Raw genomic sequence first — 16,333 nt, forward strand, 5'->3', positions numbered from 1 at the left:
CTTTTTTCTTCAGTGCATTTATATATTTAAGGGGATCCTAAAGTCGCCTGTTTTACCGACATTTTGTTCAACCATTTAGTTTCAAATTAAATTTATAGAATTAAAAATCCTTTTACATGTTTAAAGTACGTACACAAATAAACCCGAGATCAAGACAAAAAATGCAAAAAAAATTTTAAAGTTTATTTGTTCATAAAAATATTAGCTTTAAAATACAAGTTATATAGCTTATACGTACAAATGAATGGTATCCCGCAGTTCGGAATAAATTGAGGAATAAGAGTATATTCGTCAAATTACGATTACAACCGTAAAAAAAGTTATTTGTATGATCAAATTTTATTCATTTAAATGCTTTTACTGAGAAATCTGTAGTGAAAGCGCTTAATGAATAAAATTTGATCATACAAAGATCTTTTTTTTTACGGCTTTAATTGTAATTTGATAAATATAGTCCTATTCCTTAATCTATTCCGAACTGCGGGATACCATTCATGTGTACAAATAAGCTACATAACTTGTATTTTAAAGCGAATATTTTTATAAACAAACTTTAACAATTTTTTTGGAGTTTTGGTCTTGATCTAATCGTCTTCGGGTTTATTTGTATACATACTTTGACCGTGTAAAAAGAATTTTTAATTCTGTAAACTCAATTCGAAACTAAATGGTTGAACAAAATGTTAGTAAAACAGACAACTTTAGGATCCTCTTTAAGAGAAAATCCATTAAATATTTAATAAATAAAATAAAATAAATATTTTAACTAAAAAGTTAATCAAGTTAACAACTTTTTTTCTTAGCACAGGTCCGTGCTTGACAAACAAAAAATCTTGAGCGTCTCGCAAATGAAAAAATAGGATTGTCTAATTCTTTTGCCCCTCATTATTTTTCGCATGGTGTACTCCACGCGCGTGTCAATTACGCAGAAATCAATCAAATCAATCAAGACAAACTTAAGAGAAACACACTTTGTTTGCGTTGTATCGTAATCGCAAAACAATCTCATTCTAAGATAATATACACAAAGCTAGAAAGCTCGAGCAAAAATGCGATGAATCTACATAGTTAGTACAAAGACGATAATACCGTTTATCGGACGTTTTTCCTTCCCGCCAAAAAATAAACATCAAAAATATCTTGCTGTTAGTGCACAGATATAGTACAGAGTTACGGGGATTACAAAATGGAGATACCTGCCTCTGGCCAGTTCTGTGTCCGCGCAAACTTATGTTATTGCAATCTTACAACACTAATGACTTCATCCTTCGTTATGTTCAAAAAACATCACAGAAAAAAAAAATTTATTTAACTTGAGTATGTTTTTCTTCCATTTAGAATACAACCTCAAGTTCCACAATATACCATGGCATCGACGTAAAATGCTGACAAGTAATAATTACTTTTCTTTCTTTTTCTTACAAAAATTTTTATTTTATTTAATTCTCGATATTAATAAAAAGTGACAAAGTCAAAATACGCGTCAAATATCATGCCAAATTTCACCCGAATTTTACATCCTGCAAGCTTTGCGAGCTTAAATCCATATTGAAGAATATGTACAGATATAAATTTGTGTACAGAATATAATATAAATATAAATATGTATATGTGTACACACACACACACACACACACTCACATATATATAGTTAAAAATAAAGCCAACGGCAAACGATGCTTATTTTCATACAAGATTGCTTGCTGAATGGAAATACTCTGTTCTGGTGCATTTTCATCCATTTTCAGAAATGACTCAATCAGAACAGAATATTTCTATCCCAGCAAGCAATTCAGCACAAAAACAAGTATCTTGTGCCGCTGGGTTTATACCCCCAAAGAAGAAAAGTACAATTTTTTGTCGATTGGAAGAAACTTTGAGATTACGTTTTTTTTTTACAGTTTTGAGGGTGCTGAATTTAAATATCATCTAAAGATCTAAATTATTAAAAACTTGGGGAAATATATCGTACTTGAGATAGTGCCAGCGATCTGAATTAACTATAGCCAAATTCAAGTAAGAAATAACACGTATTATACATATATTAAATGAATATGCAGATATCAATATACAGGGTGTCCTGCATAAGGTATGAAAGGCTTCATAAAAAGATAGACTGGATCAAGGTAAACATAAAAGTCTACCATAGTTTTTGGATATCTCCAATGATAGCCGAGATATTAATTTTTCAAATTGTACGAATGAAAGCGCGCCGAGGAAAGTGCCAAGCCACTCGAGCAATAACATGGCGCATTGTGTCAAGCATTGGCTGCCGGCGGCGGGGAAAGGAGGAGAAGCGTACCGTTGCTCGTGCTTCGCCGCGCTTCTCCCCCCCCCCCCCCAGTACTACAGCCAATGCTTGACACAGTGGACTGTCTTATAGCTCGAGCGGCTCGGCGCTTCCCTCAACGCGCTCTCATTCGTATAATTAAAAAAATTAATATCTCAACTATCATTGGAGATATCCAAAAACTATGATAGACTTTTATGTTCACCTCGATCTCTTTATCTTTTCATGAAGACTTTCATACCTTATGCAAGATACCCTGTATAAGTAAATCTATTCATATACGTATACATAAATCTGCCCAATTACCTGTTCAACTAAATATCGTAAACTCCGCGAGTGATCGAGAAAAGATTATGAACATGTATGTACAAGAGTATTCAAATTACCTATATCCTTTTGCAATAAAAACATAAGTATAAAAAAATAATCGTTGTGCTTATGTTACACGTCATTTTTGAGGGTTCGATTATATGAAAAAGGAAGGAGGAATGCAAATTGTAAACCAAGACGATAGATTCCCAAACATTGTACGCTATTACAAAAAATATTGTAAATCTGTTTTTTAAATCTTTTTATGCTGTCTTATATAGATCTCCCACTCCCTTTCCTTCATTCTCTGAGTTATATGGGTTTTGGAGTCTGCTGTCTTGATTTACATTTTGTAAACATAATAGTTGATTTCTGTTGAATGTCGAACCTCATGGAATAAATCTAGTGTAAGAATCAAATTCAGCAACTCCAAAAAAATAAGAATACTCTTTCTCCCTAATAGTTTCTACTTTGTTTTAATAAAGAGTATTTTTATTTTTTGGGCAATTCTAAAGATTATAGTTTAGTACGAAAGTCTCACTTTAGCGGTTATTTTTTGAGGTTAGTAAAGAACTCTGACCTGATGGGCCAAAACGGACTTTAGATTCGGATTCAGCGAACCCAAAAATATAAGAATATCATGGTCTAGTCCGCCGGACACATTTTTTTTGTGTGCCTGTGTGCCTTTTCTAGGTCTATTCGCGGAGCTTGCGATATTAAGTTGAACAGGTAATTGGACATACTCATGTAAATAAAATCACCTATATATTAATATCTGCATATTCACTTAATGTATAATATGCGCTATTTCGTATTTGTATTTTGCTATAGTTAATTATACAGGGGTTCGATTCTTGAATTCATTTGCAAGAGAAACGTATTCGCAAATTTTGTTCTTACAGAAAAGTTGAAAATTTATTGGCTATCGTATAGCTTTTAACCAATAAACCTGCAACTTTTCTGTTAGAGCGGATATTTGCGCATACGTTTTCTTGCGAATGAATTCAAGAATCGAGCCCCAGATCGCTAACATTATCTCAAGTACAATGTATTTCCCCCAGTTTTTAATAGCTTAGATGTCTTAGATTACATATTTAAACTCGGTACCCTCAAAACTGTAAAAAAAACGAAATCCCAAGGTTTTCTCCGGTCGGCAAAAAAATTCACTTTTTCGACACCCTTCTTTAGATGTCAAAATTTCAAGAAAAAATCAATAAATTAAAAAATCATTTAGTAATTTGCTCATTTTTAATTCGTTAAGAAAATAGCAAAATTTTATTTTTTGACTGTAATTTATTGTAAACATTATGTGCAAAGAGAGAATAATAAACTACGTTATAATTAAAGTGTTGGTCTGACCGCCCGTTTATTAGTCCATCTGCAAGGTTTTTTAAAACTTTATTTTCGCCAATAGATATCTAAAAACCTTAATTTCACTTGTAAGACTAAAATATAAGTGAAATTGGTTGATTGAATAAAAGTTAAGGTCAAAATCAATGGAAATTTTTAACAAAATTTTTTGTAATTATAAATATTTTTTACTTATACATACTTGGACTTATTTATTTATTACTTATTTATTTACTAATCTCATATATAAGTTTTTTTATTAACAATTTTTCTTCTCATAAATGTAGCTTTATTCACACACATTATTTTTAGTGGAAATAAATGTGTAAACTAAAAAAATCAATTTCTAAAGAACAAGGTAAAAACACCGTCAATTTTAGCCCAAGCAGAAAACTTGAATTTCCAGTTTTTTACAGGTTTTGAACTGCTTAATATTCTGCTATTCATTTTTGGCTAAAGTGAAGAGAACGTTATGTCATTTCAGACAAATGGATATTTTTTTGTCATAAGAACAATTACCACAGGACTTCTTATAAAAACAATAATTTATTGAGGGGAGGTGAATAGTAGAGAAAGAAATAGTAGAAAAAGAAAAGTGAAATTTGCAAAAGAAATTCGTAGAGCGCAAGAATATATACAATGTGAATATATAATGTGGATCGTATACATCGTGTGTTGGATGAGCGAGTGTGAAGCTCGCGTCTAGGACATTTTAATGACAGTTATTTGACAACCTAATGACAGTTCGTTTAAGGATGTTATGCCTAGATCTATTTCGCTAGGTCATAATGATTCTGCAAGTAACACATTTCCCGATAATTTTCGTGCAAAAAAAAATAACCCATCCCCAACCGCAGCTTCCTTCCAAGTAAAAAAAAAAAAAGGTTTTTTGCCGGTTACTGTTTTCTTAGCAAAAGCTTAACAAAACATCACACTGGCGAAACATCCGTCTGGCGAAAGTTTGACGATGAAGTATAGAAGAAGGGTGATATTCATTGTGTCTATCCGCGCGCATGGTTGTGTATTATAAAATAGTACCCTTAGAAGGTTATTTGCGGCGTACAGTTATCGCCGACCGGCCGACGTCGCATCGTGACGTGCAGGGTTAGTGCACGCGTGCGTGAGAGAGAGAGAGAGAGAGAGAGAGAGAGAGAGAGAGAGAGAGAGGGGGGGGGGAGAGGAAGAAAGAATTTAGAAAGTAAAACAGCGACTTTTGTAAAAAGAACAAAAAGAGAGTTTAAAAAAGAGAAAGGGAAAGAGTGTAAAAAGAAAACATAAAGAGAAACATCAGATAATAATAAAATAGAAAATAACATTAAAATATAATATAATTAATAATTTAGATAAAAGTTTAATTAAAAATAATATATTTTAACCATTCGCATATTTTATGTATCTGACAGAGCATGAACTTTTTTAGAAAGAGAGAAGAAAAGAAAAGAGATTAGTGAAAGGGAAAGAAAGAGAGGAAAGAAAGGGAAGAAATAACAAGGTAAAATTGTTAATTGTTTGTTATAGAAGAAAAGAAAGTGAAATAAGGAACAAAATTAATTTGACATTTCGCGTACTTTTCGTATTTGACAGAGTTTATAAAAAGGAAGCAGGAAAAGAAAAGGGAAAAGAAAAAGAAAAAGATAAATAGATAGAGAGAAGTATGGAACAACATTAAAATATAATATAATTTATAATTTAATTAAAAATTTTACTTGAAATAATACACAAAAAAAAGATCAAATAATATCTTTAAAATTTTTTAATTTTTTAGAAAGAAAGAAAACAGAAAGGTTCTCTCGCTTGACTCACTTGTATTAAAGGATATATGTCATTTCTTAATTTTAGAGTACTGTTTATATGCCATATTGTTTCGATAAGTGCAATATATATTGTTTTAGTCTCCACTTTCTTTATGTTTCAATGTTTCAATCTTTATCTCTCTTAAAGGCATTCATTTATAACCTTTTAACACTCTCATTATATAAATTTACTTTCCCTTTACTCTTGATTTACGCTCCATAATTAGTAAAACTTCCCAACCAAAAGTCAAATATTTTTTAAAATTATATTTTAAACTTTTTAAATGTGAAATAATGATTACATAAACATAAAATGTTACGTAAATATTATATAAATAATATTTGTCTTAAATCATTATTTTAAATGATTAATTATTGTAACATAAATATTAATCAATATTAAATAAATATTTTTTAAATATTTTTTAAATATCGTTTTAAACCAATTTTTACATATAAAATATTGCATAAATATTAAATAAATATTACGTAAATAATTTTCTTAAATCACTATTTTTAATAAAAAAATAAAATTAATATTTTATAAATATTAAATAAACCTTAAATAAATGTTTTTTAAGTATCTTTTCTAATCCATTATTTGAAATAAATAGTTAATATAAAACAAATGGATGATTTTTAATAAATATTAAATAAATACTATTTGTACAATAAACACTAATAATGTAAAAATAATTAAAAATATTTAAAAACCGTTTAAAAAATATTGCGTGCTTATTGGGATTCCTAAAAGAAGCAACATGGGCAGCTCTTAAATATTTTAGGTTTGCTTATTTCCACTAAAAATTAATGTGTAATTGATTTCGTTTTTTTTTTTAAATCCACTAAACAGCTTATTTTTTCCTTGTAATATATGGCCCCTTACCTATAAAATCTTTAAAAAATTTCCTAAAACCTAAAAATAAAAGTTTTGTTTTTGTAAAATTGTGCATTTTTTCGCGTACCTTTAATGAAACCTATTTTTCGTTAACAAATTAAATATTTGTATTACAAGTGCAGAAATAACTATCATTTTTCATGAGCGCGGAGAGTGGACGCACGAGCCAAAGGCAAGTGCGTTCACCTACATGAGTGGAAATAGATGATCCACACAAGTTACACATTCTATTTTTTGTTATGAGTGCATAGAAAATGGTGTAAGCGAAAAGGGGTTCAGAGCAGAAGGCAGAGAGTTTAAAACGGACAGTCTGCGGGGAACAGAATCCCACGCAAATGAAAAAGAAACTTTATTTCTGTATAATTTTAAATAAATTGTTTTAGTAATAAATACAAATTTTATTTATGAATTCTACACACGCCAGAAATTTAAAAAATTATAGTTACCTGTAATGGAGCATGTAAATGTGTAAATATTTATTTCTATATTTGATAATATTTACCTTTGTAGCTAAATATGTATGATCAAGAGTTTCGTTAAGAAATTTTTTAATTTCTTCTATCGTCAAAACGTTCAACTTTTTGTTTTAAAATCCTTGTACTTGTTTTTTTTTAAATGTAATAAGTTTGCTATATTCATTAATGTTAATGTTACCCAGATAATTTGTCATCAAATTGTCACCAAATTGGCAACAAATTTGATCAAAATTTGATGCCAAATATTATAACATCTGTGTCCGCATTAAGCTTGTATCTTGGCGACAAAATTTGCAGACATAATGTGACAACAAATTGTCGGCAAAAACCGAGCAAAGCTTGTTGATATAATTGACGACAAATTGACAGCAAATCAAGCAAATCTTGCAGACATAATGTAACAACAAATTGTCAGCAAAAACCGAGCAAACCTTGTTGAAAATACGGCCACTCGAATTGGAGTGACATCTTACTTCTTATAAGAGTGAATTTTTAAAAAGTAAACTATTTATTCGATTGGAGTGAACGTTTCACTTCTCTTGTAGTGAATCGTTCACTCAATTAAAATGAATAAATCATAAAAGTGTTATGTGGAAATCCTCTTCCACATCGGGCTAATTATTGCTTGTCTTAATGGTGCTGCGGGCTTTATGTAGCGCGTCGGCTGAACCTTACTTCCGAGAGAATTAGCCGCTTGTCGACGGCGCCGTGCACTAATTGGCGGACGAGCGTGCGGCGTTCCTCGAAATATCCATGTAAATTCCCTATAAATATTTCTTAACAGATATATCCACAGAAAATCCAATAAATATTTCGAAAATAAAAGAATTCAATGCGGTGATGAAAAAAGAACATTGCATCCACGTAATCCATGTAAATTACGTGGATTCTACGTGATATCACGTAACTGTTTTATTGGGGTAGTTCTTTTAATTTAATTTAAAAAAAGAAAGTGCAGTACATTTTATTATACTTTATGGCAGAGCGGGATGCAATTTTGTAACATGATATTATCAGTCAATGATCGTTTAAATTATCAATTTAAATAAAGTAGCACACTTAAATTCAGTTTTTGCCATCAATTTACCGCTAGAATATATTGCAAATTTTAATCAGTTTTTGTCATCAATTTGTTATCAGATTATGTCAGCAAGGTTTGTTCGGGTTTGCAGACAATTTGCTGTCACATTATATCTGCAAGATTTGTTCAGTTTTTGCTGTCAATTTGTCGTCAAATATATCAACAAGCTTTGCTCGGTTTTTGTCGACAATTTGCCGTCGGGTGATGTCAACAAACTTTGCTCAGTTTCTGTCGACAATTTGTTGTTGAATTTTATCAACAAGATTTGCAGACAATTTGTTGCCAAGTTTTCTACAAATTTTGCATGGTCTTTGCTATCAATTTGTCGTCGGTTTATATCAGCAAATTTTGCTGTATATTTGTTATCAAATTGTTGACATTATTGAATATATGAAAATTTGCATCAAGTTTGGTGCTTTCTTGTCAACAAGATTTGTAGCAAGATTTTACAAGGTCTGTTTTCGACAAACTTGGCTATCTGGGTTAGTGTTAAGACTCAGAGTTTCTTAACATTTTAACACATAAATTGACCAAAATCGATGATACATGATTTTGTGATCATTTCGTAAAATATGTCAGTAGTACATTTTCAGAATAATTTAATTTGGCTTTTAACTTTCCAGTTCATGAATGTATGCATTTAAATATTTATTTTTTTTATATCTGTGGCAAAAGATTCTCTGTAGTTTCTTTTGTTGTTTGGACAATGTCTGGAAGTGAAAGTTTGCTATCATTTTCAGAAGTTTCGGGTATTGACTCTTTTAGTATTCATTTTTGCACTCACTACTTTGCACTGCTCGACTTTAACACGCCCTTGATATGATGACGATGTCTGTGCGATACGTATTAACAGGTTATTTATCTAGCGATAGGTCTCGCGATAAAGCCTCAAAAATTACTGTATGCGTTATAAGATGACGATGAAATGTCAGTAACGTTTGCAAGAGTTACCATATATCTGTCGCGAGATGACGTGCCTATGGTACAACACAAGTGTCAGAATAAAGAAAAAAGTGTGAAAAAATGATCAAGTATGCAGGATTTGGGGAAATAGTCATGCGGAAATAATTACAGTATGACTTTCTGCACGCTTGATCGGTAGATCAGTGATAAAGAATAAGTTATTTGTGCGAGAATAAATATTGCGTTACAAGTGCGAAAAATTGACTATTTCCCACAATTGCGAGGAATTCACCCGCACAAGTGGAAATAGCCGAGCCGCACGAGTAACACATTTTATTTTTTGTTATAAGTATAAGAAATGGTAACAATTTAGTATACAATCGGCGACTTGTTGCCAATCGAGGGCCACAAAAAGAATTACTTTCCACGCACATGTAACAATAGTACATTATGTAATAAGGATGTAAAATCGGCCTTTCGTACACGAGCGCCGTTAAGTCTGTGTTGTATATCGTATTTTTTGTTATTCATGCGTATATAATGTGTAGTCTCATGAGTGTCTTCGGTTCTCGCAAATTGATAGATTAGAGATTCGCGAAAGCGACAAAGCGTCAGTAAGACGCTGGCATTCATAGTCGAATGTATTATATTGACTGTATATTGAATGTATTATAAAACTATCTTAAATATTATCTTAACCCTTTGCAGCACACATTTTTCTATTAATTGAATTCTTATGGAAATTGGTATGCAAAGGTTTTTTGGATCGCTAATTACGAATCCGCCATTAGATTTCAACGATTCTTTTTCAAAATGGTGGTTCACAATTAAGAGTAATTGGTATACAGAGATTTTTTAAAACGCTGATTATGAATTTATCAGATTTCGATGATTCTTTTTTAAAATGGCGGATTTAATATGGCGGCTCACAATTTTGACATTTTTATCGATTTTTCATGGAAATTGATGTACAAAATTTTGTTGCTGACGTTTTTTCGAGTAAAAAACCATCAATTTTGCTATTTTAGATATTTATTTATTTTTTATAAAAGTTAATAAAAATATATGCTTCTGAATAATAAACTGGAAATTGAATTTTACGAAATTTGAATATGCAATGTTAGTTTAGAGCTCGGAGTTAATTGTCCTTTTCAGCCAGATTTCTGAGGCGACGCCTACTGTTTCCTTACTACTACTCGAGATACAAAAACCGATAAAAAATACTTAAAATCGTAAGCCGCCATATTGGATCCGCAATTTTAAAAAAATCGTCGAAATCTGATGGTGGATTCGTAATCAGCGATCCAAAAAACCCTTGTATACCAATTTCCATAAAAAATCAATAAGAAATACTCAAAATCGTGAACCGCCATATTGAATTCGTCATTTTGAAAAAGAATCATCGAAATCTGATGGCGGATTCGTAATCGGCGACCCAAAAACCATTGTGTACTGATTTTCGGTTAATTCTTTTATTCTACCATAAATTTTTTGTAAAAAGAGCACTCTTTTTACACATTATTTATTTATGTAACAAAATTAATTAATAATAAAAAAAAATTACACCTTACCAAATATTACCAAGACTCTTACTTAAGTAAAAGTAACGTGAGAAAAGAATCATTTTCGGTGCACTGGCAGCAAAAATATATTTTTTTATTGTGCAGCTTTAAAGTTTAAATATATTTACTACAAAAAACATCTTAACATTTTTCCTCAAAAAGCCCATAATTTTTAAAATATTACAAATTAAAAATTGTCTTGGATCAATTTGACATCATGTGCACTTTAAGGATGTATCGGACTAAAGTTCAAAATGGTACAAAGTTGCTAAAAATTTATGAAATTGTTCTTTTAGTTTTCCTAACGTACTGCAAAAAATTGAAAACGCATCCACTAAATGGTTGCTGAGTTATAACTATTTTAATTTTCACTGATTTTACATGGTATCCTTTTCTATCTTATGGAAAAAGACGATCTTGACGGATGAAACAGCTAAAAAAATATAGAAGAAATAGTACCAGTGTTTTAAATTTTTTTGTATCTAGTATATGAATAGATAAAAATATCTGCCAAGTTTCAATTGTCTTCACTACACCGTTTTAAAGAAATAAAATATAACTTGAGATAATTGTGCATTTTCACTGTCAAAAGTTTAAACTCATAAGTGAAAAAAATCGCAAATGCGTTAAAAATACCTTTGTAAGAGTAAAAATAAGACTCAACTATCATTCAAGTTTCTTACATCTAGATTTACTATGCGTTAGGCGTAAATATTTAAGTATTTCAAATTTCACGCACTTTTGTCTAAGATCGTATGTCCGATACACCCTTAAGATTTATTATAGGGGATGTGCACTCGAATAATAAAAAATGGTACAGTCAGCATTAGATTGTAATACAATAAATGCTATATGCAATGCTTGCGCTGCTGCAAGAAAACAACATATTTTCATAAGGAAATGACAACGTAAATAAATGTAAGTAAATAAGAAAAAATAATATTTTTATTATGTTCTGCGATTTTCTCTCAAAGCAAAAACAAATAAATCTTTAAAGGATTTTTATTCTTTAGTTTATCGATCTTTCACTTGCTTTCAAAAATCTAATATTTCTAATAATTCGGAACATATATAACTTTAATAATTATATAAGTATAGAATTGTAGAATATAATAAATAAGATTCAAGAAATCGTACATATGTATAATGTTAAGGGGATGCTGAACTGCCTCTCAAACTTGATCGGGGTCGATAATGTAGAATCGTTCGTGCACATTATTAATGAGATTTCGTATACATTTCTTTTATAGATTTGAAAATTATCTTCCAGAATTAAAGAATACACATATTAATATCAATCTGTAAATTGGATTTTAAATCGAGAACGAAAAATAATTTTTTCATATTACTCTACTTATCGACTTCTTCCTAATCCGCACTCACACATACATAAAATTTTCAGATACATTATTCTCTTATACCAAAGCTTCTAGCTCATTTTTGACAGCACATTATTATTCTTTCCTGTAATGACAAAGGTGCATAACAGTTATTTTATACGTATAGAGTCTTTAAAACTTAGTGTTGTAGATTAAAGTCACGAGATGATTGCACAAAAGCATAATTTTTTAATTTTTTTCCTTTTTCATATAAAATTGTAATTACCCACCCTTTGTTATTGTCTATACTTTAATTCTGGAAAATTTACAATTCTATGAAATCAATTAAGAGCAAAGCGTATCCGAAAATAATTAGCGTTCAATCGGTAAAACAGACGACTCCAGCATCCCCTTAAAACTTATGACAGTATGATAATATGGAATGCAGGCAAAACAAGTAACAATAAAAATAAAAAATACCTCGCCGAGTACGCTTCCTCCCAATTATTCTTCTACATTTACAAAAAAAAAATATTTATTACCAGGAAATAAAAATTGTAGTACAAATCACAATAAGTAAATATACAAAATAAATACAAAAGACCCCGCACTTTTTGTAAGAAAAAATAGGTTTTATACGAATTGGCTCAAACTTTAGCAAAAGATAGCTAAACGCATGCCGATTGAAAATTATAATTGCCAAGTCAATCCTATGGCTGGTATTCATAATCAAGTCTTATATTTAAGATCGTCTTAAGTACGGTCTTAAGATGCTATCAACCAATCACAGAGCCGTATTAGCAGCCTTAAGATATTACTTGAGACGATCTTAAAATAAGATTCGACTGTGAATACCAGTCTATGAACCATTTTCGACGCATCGGCGCTTGAAAATAAAAATAAACGTGTATGTATTTTGCATAATACATACGTGTGTGTGTGTGTGTGTGTGTGTGTGTGTGTGTGTGTGTGTGTGTGTGTGTGTGTGTGTGTGTGTGTAACGGCAAAAACAATTGCTTCTTTTGGTTGCTTGGTTGAAAAATCAGTCTTGCTATCATAATTTATTTTTTTAAACATATTGCGTTTGTGTATCATTAGAAACAAGCCTCATGTACTCTTCGAAGTTCTTCGTTACACCTGAGGTCTCGGACTTGGCGCGTTAGGATTTTTATAGCGGTCCTTCACCAGTAGTCCCATGCAGCACTTTCCCTTTTATCTCCCAACCAATCACTCTTACTAATAACTGAATTTATTTGATTCCTCTCTTATAAAACAATCACCTCTGTGATGGTGGGGAACTACAAAGAGTACACGATAGGTCTCGTTTCTAACGATACACATATGCAATATGCTTGAAAAGAGAGATAGCAAGACTGGTTTTTCAACCAAGCAACCAAAAGATGTAATTCTTTCTGCAGTTACACACACCATGCACACGCGCGCACGCACACACATACATACACACGCGCGCGCGTGCGCGTGCACACGCATGTATGTATTATGCGAAATACATGACATGTTTATTTTTATTTTCAAGCGCCGGTGCGTCAAAAATGACTCAAAGAATTGACTTGGTAATTAACTTTTAATGCTTTTCATTGCATAATTTAGCATGCTTTCAGCTATCTTTTGCCAGAGTTTGAAATTCGTATAAAAATCATTTTTCCCTACGAAAAGTGCGGGGTCCTTTGTACAAATTATACTGAACATGCCGATGGTCACTTTAATGATACTATGATTAAGTTGACCTGCATTTATAGATTTGTAGTCTTTAACTAAAATGTAAAACTTTGTTATGTAATTGCACATTTACCTGGAGCACGATGTGACGCGATTGATATCTCGAGCATAGCTTCCGCGAGATCTTCTCTCAACTGACTCTCGCAGCTACCAACGGCCACATTCTCACTTTCCAAAGAATCACCGTAAGCCTCCATAAATCTCGGCGATTGTTCATAACTACCTGCAAAGTACAATAGGTATTACATTTTCAGGATATACAATTAATTTATTTTAATAATTTTTATTATTAATTTTATTTTATTGTATTTTTATTAACATTATTTTATTTATTTTATTTATTTTATTTATTTTTATATAATAAACTTGACTTTTTTTAAGACTAAACATGCAATGTAACTTGCAGCTCATCGACAATTATAACATACTTCCTGATCCGTCGATAACAACTGGCATTAATGGCCTAGATGCTGCATGAGGCATATTAACCGGCTTTGATCGCGCTGGACGCGATCCGGTAATTCCAATTTCGACTGCTTCTGCTTCAGCCAAGTTGACAGCAACACTAATAACGATCAAATCTCGTTAAATCTCGTTTTTGATCGAGAAAATCATATAATAATTAAAAAAAATCTTTAATCTTTTCACATGATATGATCTTGATCAAATTTTTAAAATAAATTTAATTAGTATATAGGCATTCCTAAATTTTTTTCAAATTTTTCAATTTAATAGTTTCTTTAAATAGCTTTCTAAAATATCATTGACCAAGTCTAATAGGAAAGAGAGTTTCAGTAATTTAATTACAAAATACACTGAATGTGAGCAACAAAATTTTATATCAAAAAATCACTCAACTTCAAATAATAATTGTAACTTTGCGAAAACTTATCGTATTTAAGTTTTTTTTTCAAGCTAAAAGTCTTTACTTTAAAGGAAAATTATCAGATTTTGATCCCTTCATTTGCCCTTTTTTGCATCTTTTCAAAAATAAGAACGTATTTTGTCTTCAAATATTTTTATACTTTAACGCGCTCCACGAGGTACAATGAATTTTTTTCGTAAACTTTATAAGAATTATCGTAAAATATAAACTTCTCCCTGCAAATTAAAAAAAATTGAGGTTTGTACGGTGTTTTGGCGGAGTTATGACATATCAAAGTTACCTATCCATTTGAGTCCGTTTATGCCTGTTATTGCCAGCATTAACATTATGCGATGCGCATCACGAGAAGATTGTTGGTCAGATTTTGCGCATCGTGTGTGTGTGTGTGTGTGTGTGTGTGTGTGTGTGTGTGTGTGTGTGTGTGTGTGTGTGTGTGTGTGTGTGTGTGTGTGTGTGTGTGTGTGTGTGTGTGTGTGTGCGTGCGTGCGTGTGCGTGTGCGTGTGCGCGACCTCATCGTAGTGCGCATTAAGAAATGCTAATGCTGGCGGTAACAGGCGGTAACAAATAAACAGACTAAAATGCATAAGTAACTTTGATATGTCATAACGCCAAATCGCCAAAAAAATCGTACAAACTTCTATTTCTTTTAATATATAAAGAAAAGGTCATATATTACTTTAAGTAAAGTTTACGAAAAAAATTTTTTCCCACCCCGTAAAGCACCCCGTCAAAGTATTAAAATTTTTGAAGATAAAACATGATCTTACTTTTGAAGAGATGCCGAAAAGGAAAAAAGAGAAGATTAAAATCTGACAAATGCTCTTTAAAGTAGAAACTTCAAGCTTTAAAATAAAAAAAAAACTTTTAAATATGATAAGTTTTCGCGAAGTTACGATTATTTAAAGTAAAATTTTGGTATAAATTTTTGTTGCGCTAATTTTATTGCTCAGTGTATAAAAATTAAAAAACAATGTATACAAAAAAAGAATGTAAAAAAACATTTTCGAATTGAAAAAATAAAGTTTTACAATATTATTTTCATGTAGAAACATGTTCATGAATTATACAATTTTCTTTAAATTACATCACATTAGTGAAAATAGTAACATCGCTTTTACTGCTCGTAAATAATTATGAAAATTCTTTTTTAATGTTTTTCCACACTATTTATCAATATTTTAAATAAAATATTGGTAAGTGATAAATTATATTTTATTGCCTAAATGCTTTAATGAAATTATTTATTATTTTGAAAATGACAATGCCATAAGCTTTATTCTAAAAAATAAAACAAAAGAAAAAACGAGCCGTGAGGAGTCAGCGCTGTTATTTGTGAGCAAAATAAATTTCAAGGCAAGTAACTTAATTAAGTAATCGCAGCAAGTCATATTAACCCATTACTTCCCAAGCGGACATTTTATAGTCGATTGGTTTTCGACTTAGAAAAGTGATGAGATTACATGAAATTTAAAACAAAATATACTCTTTTACGTAAAAAAGAGTTGCTCTTTCAAATTCCGGGGTCAAAATTTCAAAATTTTCTATTGGAAATTAAATATGGCGGCTCAAAGTTGATATAAATTTTTTCATCGACTATTAACTTTTTATAGTAAAAAACTTTGAAAAATTTTGTCCACGACTGTTGTAAACGATTAAAGTGACGGAGTTTGCCTTTTTAAAGTATAAACTATGATTATTAATTGATTTTTTTAAGTAGTTCAAGTA

The 16,333-nt window shown here is 30.9% G+C and overlaps 1 protein-coding gene and 1 long non-coding RNA gene across 7 annotated transcripts in view; one reads left to right on the forward strand and one right to left on the reverse strand.

Annotated features, from left to right (window-relative positions):
* The window catches only part of LOC105838380 (FK506-binding protein 5), a 66,626-nt gene that overhangs the window by 22,424 nt on the left and 27,869 nt on the right, over window positions 1-16,333 (reverse strand). For all 6 annotated transcript variants that reach the window (XM_036295413.1, XM_036295414.1, XM_036295412.1 and 3 more), the window contains exons 9-10: window positions 14,150-14,286; window positions 13,795-13,944 (exon numbers count right to left, since the gene is read on the reverse strand). In XM_036295413.1, the coding sequence (XP_036151306.1) occupies window positions 13,795-13,944; window positions 14,150-14,286 (287 nt within the window). The remainder of the gene's footprint in view (window positions 1-13,794; window positions 13,945-14,149; window positions 14,287-16,333) is intronic.
* LOC118648889 lies at window positions 135-4,832 on the forward strand. Its single transcript, XR_004965475.1, has 2 exons — window positions 135-2,089; window positions 2,556-4,832. It is a non-coding gene; the product is annotated as an uncharacterized LOC118648889 (long non-coding RNA).

Source organism: Monomorium pharaonis, chromosome 1, assembly GCF_013373865.1.
Source record: "Monomorium pharaonis isolate MP-MQ-018 chromosome 1, ASM1337386v2, whole genome shotgun sequence".
Classification (NCBI taxonomy): Eukaryota; Metazoa; Arthropoda; class Insecta; order Hymenoptera; family Formicidae; genus Monomorium; species Monomorium pharaonis.